The 8,387-nt window shown below is 44.5% G+C and overlaps 1 protein-coding gene across 1 annotated transcript in view; it reads right to left on the bottom strand.

Moving 5' to 3' along the window:
* Positions 1 to 1,537: 1,537 nt before the first annotated feature.
* The window catches only part of ugl (ureidoglycolate lyase), a gene marked incomplete at its 3' end in the record, with an annotated part of 38,850 nt that continues 32,000 nt past the window's right edge, over positions 1,538 to 8,387 (bottom strand). Inside the window, exon 14 of the mRNA XM_079268273.1 lies at positions 1,538 to 1,709. Within this exon, the coding sequence (XP_079124399.1) occupies positions 1,538 to 1,709 (172 nt within the window). The remainder of the gene's footprint in view (positions 1,710 to 8,387) is intronic.

Raw genomic sequence — 8,387 nt, 5'->3', positions numbered from 1 at the left:
GGTGGAGGGGGAGACAGTGTATGGGCCGGCTACTTTGCGGGGGTTTTGTTTTTTAAAAAGCCTGTTGACGTCCCTCTCCAGAATAGAGAGTCGTCACTGGGGAGGGGGTTGGGGGGATTTGTTTTATCCTGGTATATCATCATTTTAGAGGTTTACTAAGAAACCAGATCCACGTTTCTCATTTGAAGGCCAATATTGCAAATCCCACTGAAATATTTAATCAACGTCTTCAAATAGTCGGTGAAAAACTTTCACTTTTGAACCATTTTTTAATATCTTTTAAAAATCGAAATGCTCACAGTAAAATAGGCAGCAACTAATTAGTTAGTCATCGTAACACATTAACAATTTCCACTTACAGGACAAAGAAGACCAAGTGACATAGGCAACAATTAATTTGTATTTATTAAACAACAATATAAATATAACATAAACAATACTTAAATACAACGACAATCAATCTTTAAATGTCGTTGTCAAAAAACCCTTTTGGACCAGTTATGAACGTCTTTTCACCGGTGACCATAGTCATTTTTTAAACATCTTTACAACGGAAAGATGATCACTTGGATATTACACAGTACAATACGTAATACTGTTTGTATGTTGAACATTTATTTAAATCAGATGGTGAATCAGAAAATGAATCAAATATAAATCTTGAGTTTAATCTGCGATCCGTCTTCACTGTTTACATGTTGAAAAAAATCAGATCAGTCCGATCGACTGCAGCGTCCACTCACATAACTGTTGAACAATGAGGGGTCGTGTCGGCCGTTAAAACATTTCCTGGAAGGCTGTTCTCGTGCGTCCTCGCTCCTCGATCCTCGATCCTCGGATCTAAATAAGAGCTTTGGGACGGCCATCAATATGGCGGTGCAGAACAACTTCCGGTTCAAGCGAGGAGCGAGGAAATGACAATTAAGAGACTTGGGATGTACCCACAGACGAAAAGAAGAGGCACAGGGGGAACCAGGAGGCAAAGCCTGGCTGTGACGTCGTGTTTTCTTGGTGGTGTTCTGGATTAATGTTGAAGCTAGCTACAGTACAACAATATCACTCTTGTTTTTAGATTTATCTTAAAAACCCTCTTTAGATCACCATTATCTACATCCAACATTCCTTCAGTTTTAACATTTTGTGTATTAGCCAAAGCTTTATATACAATAATCAGAAGGAGGAGAAGGTGAGCAGTGTTTGGTTGATAGTAGCTGGCTAGTATAAATATAATTCAGTATGTAAAGCAAAATAAAGGATCAACATCACAGTACAGGTCCTGACTTCTGGCTGTCAACATGCTTTCATGATCCATGGTATCAAATTTGACACATAAGTGTTTCCTGATTTTTACTCACCCATTAAAATTAAATTAAATTCACCTAATAAACACAAAATGAATAGTTCCTCATAGTAACTAACTGATCAAGTCTATGAAATAGCTAAAAGAAAAATTTCCATTGCAATCTGTAAAAGTCCCTCGGGATGTCTTCAAAGTGTGTTCCTCATGTTGAGCAGAGAACAGTCTTCTGCTGGACGCTCACAGTTTGGGTTGGGGCAAGTCTGTGTTCAGAGCCTTCACCTGTTCAGTGTTCTGGGAGCTGAGAAAGGTGTGGTCCTGAATTAAATAGGTGGTGATAAAATCTGGGAAATCTCTCTTTAGGACCACTTCCAGGAACATGTCTGCTGCTGTGTGTAACCTCTGTTTAGCCCTGAAGAAGACAGACAGAAAGAGACATAACACCTAAACACCTGAGCCACAGCGCAGATAGGACAGAATATTCTATCGTGATGCAAATACAGAAATCTATTTCCAACAGGAAAAGACAAAGAGTTACGGAAAGAATATATATATATCATCAAAGTATTGATATGTCAAAATCTTGTGTTTCTCTCTCTCAGAATTTAGACTACCGGTTTCATAATGCTGAGTAATTGTTGGAATGCTGTTAAGCATTCCAACTATTGTTCTTCAAATCTTTATTGTTGGAATGCTGTTAAGCATTCCAACAATACAATTTCTCTCTCTCTCTCTCTCACTCATTCTTTATTTATTCTCTCTCTCTCTCTCACTCACTCATTCTTTCTTTCTTCTCTCTCTCACTCTCTCACTCATTCTTTCTTCTCTCTCTCTCTCTCTCTCTCTGAGTGAATGGCGGAGTGAGAGGTGCGGTGTGTGAATCGGTGGAGTGAGTGACTTTTTCGGATTTTTTTTGCACATATGATTCATGTTTAGTGGGCATTAGTAGGTAGTTCATTGATTAGGTGTCGTTTTTTGGTGGTTTTGTGGTGTTTTGTGGGTTTTTTGAGGGTTGGGGGGTGTTGCGTCACGAGTGAGCAGCGAGGGCTGCTGTCATGGCACCGCTCCGAAAACTGACAAGGAAACATGGTTTTAAGATCTCGCCAGGGTTTCCTTGTTCAGTGGAGGACGTGTGTGTAGCGGTAGCGAAGCTGGTGGGCTCGTTCAGCATCAAAACTGCCGCTAGAATGAATGGTGGGGTTGTGGTGTTTGTGGATGAGGAAGAGAAGGCGAATACCGTCGTGGAGAAAGGTGTCGTCATCAGGGAGACGCTGATTTTGGTGACGCCCCTCTCTATGCCGGCTAAAAGAGTCATGCTGTCTAACGTGCCGCCGTACATAGCAGATGAACTCATCATCAGGGAGTTGTCCCGGTATGGGAAGGTTGTGTCTCCTGTAAGAGACATGTCCTCTGGGTGTAAAGGAGCGGACTTCAAGCACATTGTCTCTTACAGGAGACAATTATACATGATAATGAGTAACTCCAGCATGGAGCTGGATCTCAATTTTAAGCTATCAGTGGAGGGAATAGTACACGTCATATACGCAACAACACAGAACATGAGGTGTTTTAACTGTGGACAAGAGGGGCACCTGGCGAGGGCTTGTCCAGGGGAGGGGGCGGGTGAGGGGGGTAGTGCCGGGAGGACAGGTGCGGAGAAGAAAAAAGCGTGGGGGAAAACTGGGGATGAGGAAGCAGAAAAAGGGAAGAAAGATGCTGGTTCAAACCAGGCAGAAACAGGAAAAAAAAGACAGGAAGATGATGAGGGGTTGGAAAAAAAAATGATAAAGAAAAAAGGAAAGATGGGGTGAGCTCTGAACAAACAGAGAAGGAGAAAGGAGAGGTGGAGGAAGTGCAGGAAAACAGAGACAGTAGTGAGGGGGTGAATGAAGGAGAAGAAGTGGCTGAGCTTGAACCTGAGGAGAGTCAAGACACTCAGAGCACTAAACAAAGAAACACAACAGGAAAAAACAGCGAGCAGATGAAGCAAGCAGGAGAGGAGGTGCAGACAGGTGAAGAGAAGCAGAAAGGTGAGGCAGAGGAGGAACATACAGGTGAAAAGAAGCAGGCAGGTGAGGAAGAGGAGGAACAGACAGGTGAAGAGAAGCAGGCAGGTGAGGAAGAGGAGGAACAGACAGGTGAAGAGAAGCAGGCAGGTGAGGAAGAGGAGGAACAGACAGGTGAAGGGCAGGAGGCTGAACAGGTGAAGGAGGCAGCAGGGAGCAGCATAAAGAACAGAGGTGGACAGGGGAAGTTTTGGAGTGAACAGGTGGAAGAGGAAGAGATGGAGGAGGAAGCAGAAGCAGTGGGAAATAAACTAGCAACGAAGAGAAAGAAGAAGAACAAAAATCTAATAAGTGAAGCAAAAACGAGTAAGATAGATGAAGAAGAGGGACAGAAAGTAAACAGTGAGGAGGAAGAGGACAGTGAGTGTCTTTCTGACAACAGTGACATAGTTCTCAGCAACAGCCAGCAAAAAAACATTTACACTGCTGAAAGAATGAAAAAGTTTTTACAACAAACAAAAAACAGACATCATGTAAAAATAACGGAAGAATTCCCAGATCTTAAATTATTTTGTTCCTCGGCTAGACTTCACTTAATGAATAGAATGAAGTCTGGTATAACGGACCTGGAAGGCTTCAGATTAAAAAAACTGGTGCAGAAAGCAAAAAGAAGTTTAGTGGATGATGCGAGCAAATAGGTTTTTAATTAAGTTATTTGTTTTATTTGGGTTTAAACTACTCATCATGGACATTTTTAGAGTAGGGGTTTTAAATGTTAATGGGGCAAGAGAGAAAAAAAAGAGAGCAGTCATCTATGAAACAGCTAAAATAAAAAAAGTAGATATCATGTTTTTACAAGAAACACATAGTGATTTTAATAATGAAATTGAGTGGAGAAGAGAATGGGGTGGAGAAGTTATTTTAAGCCACAACACTTCTCTGAGTGGAGGAGTTGGTTTCCTCCTCTCCAGATCTTTTACTCCCTCCTCCCTGGAGGTCCAGCGTCTCGTTGAGGGGAGGTTGTTGGTACTAAAAGCTCAGTTCGACCTTTTTAAAGCAGTTTTTATCAACGTCTACGCCCCAACAACCGGTGCGGAGAGGAAGCAGTTTTTACAACACATTAATGTTGTTTTAGATAGTTGTACATCAGAGGATCTTTTATTCTTGGGTGGGGATTTTAACTGCACAGAAGATGCGACTGTAGATCGTAACCATGCAGAACCTCATCCAGCCTCTCAGCACGTCCTAAAGCAGCTGGTCCACTCTCACGGCCTGGTGGATGTGTGGAGGAGGATGCATCCAGACTGCCGTCAGTACACCTGGTCCCACTTCAGAGAGAGTAGGGTCTCCTTAGCCAGACTAGACCGTATTTATTGTTTTAAACATCATTTTAATGTTTTTAAACAATGTGTGATTCAGCCTGCTGGTTTTACTGACCATTCCCTGCTGTTATGTAATATATTTATTAAGAATGTTTTACCAAAAAGCGCGTATTGGCATTTTAATTCAGTTTTAACATCAGATAAGAGTTTTAGAGAGGCTTTTATTTTTTTCTGGGGTGTTTTTAGACAGAGGAAGGGTGATTTTAGTAGTCTTAGGCAGTGGTGGGACCATGGTAAGACTCAAATCAGACTCTTGTGTCAGCAGCACACCCTCAATGTTACCAGAGACATCACCAGATCTATGAAGGATCTGGAGACCGATATAGTGGAACTAGAACATTTGAGTGAGTCCACAGGAAATCGAGGTTATATTGAGAGCCTCAAAGTTAAAAAGATGGCATTAGCCGACCTGTTAGATACAAAAGTACAGGGCGCACTGGTCAGGTCCCGGTTTCAGAGCATCAGGGAGATGGATGCTCCCTCTAGCTACTTCTTCAGCCTGGAGAAAAAGAATGGACAGAGGAAGGTAATCCACACACTGCTGTCTGACACGGGGGAAGAACTCATGGAGCCAAGCCAGATACGACACCGAGCTGTGAGTTTTTATCAGAGTTTGTACTCAAGTGAGTACAAAGCAAATAAGAACCTGGTGGAGGGGTTCTGTGAGGGACTACCTCAGGTCTCAAAGGGGACCAACTCACAGCTCGAGGGCCCCCTAGAGATGCAGGAGCTGCAGACTGCCCTGCAGAGCATGCAGGGGCGGCGGGCTCCTGGCATCGATGGCCTAACGGTAGAGTTTTTTAGAGCCTACTGGGACATCTTAGCACAGGATGTGTTCGATGTTTTTAAAGAGTGCCTGGCCTCTGGCTCCATGCCAGTGTCCTGCAGGAGAGCAGTCCTCACACTGCTGCCAAAAAAGGGGAACCTGCAGGAGATTAGGAACTGGCGCCCCGTGTCACTGCTCTGTGTGGATTACAAGATTCTGTCCAAAGTCTTGGCCTCCAGGCTGGGGAGGGCTATGGAGCAGGTCATCCACCGGGACCAGACCTACTGTGTGCCCGGCAGGTCTATGGTGGACAATGTTCACCTAATTCGGGATGTTTTGGATGTCTCCAGTTCGTTGGGTTTAGATACTGGTCTGATTTCTCTAGACCAGGAAAAGGCTTTTGACCGCGTTGAACACGGCTTTCTCTGGACAGTAATGGAGAGGTTTGGGTTCAGCGCTGGTTTCATAGCCAAGATCAAGGTGCTGTACAATGACGTTGAGAGTGTGCTGAAACTGAACGGTGGTCTGTGTGCTCCTTTCAGAGTGTGTAGAGGTGTCCGGCAGGGCTGTGCTCTGTCGGGGATGCTCTATGCACTCTCCCTGGAGCCCCTCCTCTGTAAAGTCCGCTCTAGGTTGGGGGGTCTGGTTTTACCTGGTTTTAATGAAGGCTTGATTTTATCGGCTTATGCCGATGATCTCATTGTTTTTATTGGAGACCGGAGAGACGTGGATCTTTTAACCGACATTGTGAGGGATTTTAGTGTAGCATCGTCAGCGAGGGTTAACTGGAAGAAAAGTGACGCCCTCGCTGTCGGTGGGTGGCGTGGCGGTCTCCCGGCTCTCCCCCAAGACCTCAGATGGAGTAGAGGCGGGTTGAAATATCTAGGAGTGTTCTTGGGGGATGAGAACACTGTAAAAAAAAACTGGGAGACCGTCACAGAAAAGATCGAAGGAAAGATGAAAAAATGGAAATGGCTGCTCCCTCACATGTCTTTTAGAGGTAGAGTGCTGGTTTTAAACAACCTGGTGGCATCCCAACTGTGGCACAAACTGAATTGTGCAGACCCCCCCTCCGGCCTACTGGCTGATATCCAGAAAAAAATGGTGGATTTCTTTTGGGGGGGTATGCACTGGGTGCCACAGGGGGTGCTGTTTTTAACCAGAGAGGAGGGGGGACAGGGCCTCATCCATCTGGCCAGTCGGACTGCCACTTTTAGACTACAGTTTATACAAAAATACCTGGCAGGTCCGACAGATCTAGTGTGGAGAGGCGTGGCCAGCAGCATCCTGAGACGTGCCAATTACTTGGGGTTGGATGATGTTCTGTTTTTAACCGATTCTGCATTTTTAAATTTAAAAGGGTTGCCTCTGTTTTACCAAGGTGTTTTTAAATCATGGGCTCTTTTTACCAAGCACAGGTGCCTTCCAGCCGACTCTCTGCACTGGTTGTTGAGAGAGCCATTGATCTACGGGGCCAGACTGGATGTAGGCAGCGAAACGACACCAGGCCTGACGGCGGCGCTCATCCGGTCTGGCACCCTGACGTTGAGACAAGTGGTGGATGCAGTGGGGCCGGTGCTGAACGATGCTCAGGCCCTGGGCTCTCTGCTGGGGCTCCGTTCCAATCGGCTGGCCCAGAGGATCCTGGAGCTCTGGACCCGGAAGCTGACGGGCGAGGAGTGGAGCCTCCTGGGGATGTACTGGAAAAAAACGAAGGAACCTGATCCCACCGACCCTTTCCCAGAGATAAACTTGAGCCCAGGGCTGGGAAAACTGACCGGCCCCCTGCTAAAAGTCATAGACGAGGCAAAACTGACATTGCGGAAAGCCAACAAAAAGACGTTGTACATGAACTGCGTGAAAAGCATCCACAAGGTCGGGCTGAGCAACAGGCCCTCCACCGTATGGTCAGCAAAACTGGACGGGAACGCCCAGTGGAGGGTTCTGTATAAACCTCCCCTCAAAAAACGAGCTGGGGATCTTCAGTGGAGGATTTTACACGGTGCCATTGCCTGCAATGCTTTTATCTCTGTTGTAAACCCTGCTGTTGTTCATAACTGTCCTTTTTGTGGTTTTAGAGAGACTATTTTTCATGTTTTTATAGAGTGCAAGAGACTCACAGATCTCTTCTCTCTTTTAACCATGGTTTTTAGTCTTTTTAACATCGCTTTTGATAACAAGGTTTTTATCATGGGAGCTGGCTACAGGCAGAGAGAAAGAGAAAAGTGGCAGCTCCTAAATTTTTTAACAGGAGAGGCAAAGATGGCCATATATGTTAGTAGGAAGAACAAGGTGGAAAACAGAGATGGGCAGAAGGACAAGGACGTGTTTTTAATAAACATAAGGGCAAGACTCTGGCTGGAGTTCAGATTTTATAAACATGTTGGGGATTTAGACGCTTTTAAAGATTGTTGGTGTCATGAAAATATTTTATGTTCTGTGGCAAATGATGAACTGCTCATTGCACCATTTTTAATGAAATAATTGATTGAACGCATCTGCACTTTTAAGTTGGACTGATTGTAAAAGTTTAAAAATGTAAATAAAGTGTTTTTGTAAAATCAAAAAAAATCTCTCTCTCTCACTAATTCTTTCCTCTCCCTCACTCATTCTTTCTTCTCTCTCTCTCTCACTCATTATTTCTTCTCTCTCTCTCTCTCTCTCTCTCTCTCTCTCTCTCTCTCTCTCTCTCTCTCTCTCTCTCTCTCTCTCTCTCTCTCTCTCTCTCTCTCTCTCTCTCACTAAGTCTTTCTTCTCTCTCTCTCTCACTAATTCTTTCTTCTCTCTCTCTCTCACTAATTCTTTCTTCTCTCTCTCTCTCTCTCACAAATTCTTTCTTCTCTCTCTCTCTCTCTCTCTCTCTCTCTCTCTCACTAATTATTTCCTCTCTCTCTCTCTCTCTCACGAATTCTTTCCTCTCTCTCTCTCTCACTAAT

Source organism: Melanostigma gelatinosum, assembly GCF_949748355.1.
Source record: "Melanostigma gelatinosum genome assembly, chromosome: 5".
NCBI classification, from domain to species: Eukaryota; Metazoa; Chordata; class Actinopteri; order Perciformes; family Zoarcidae; genus Melanostigma; species Melanostigma gelatinosum.
The sequence above is the reverse complement of the archived record's forward strand: the minus strand, read 5'-3'. Positions and strand labels throughout refer to the sequence as shown.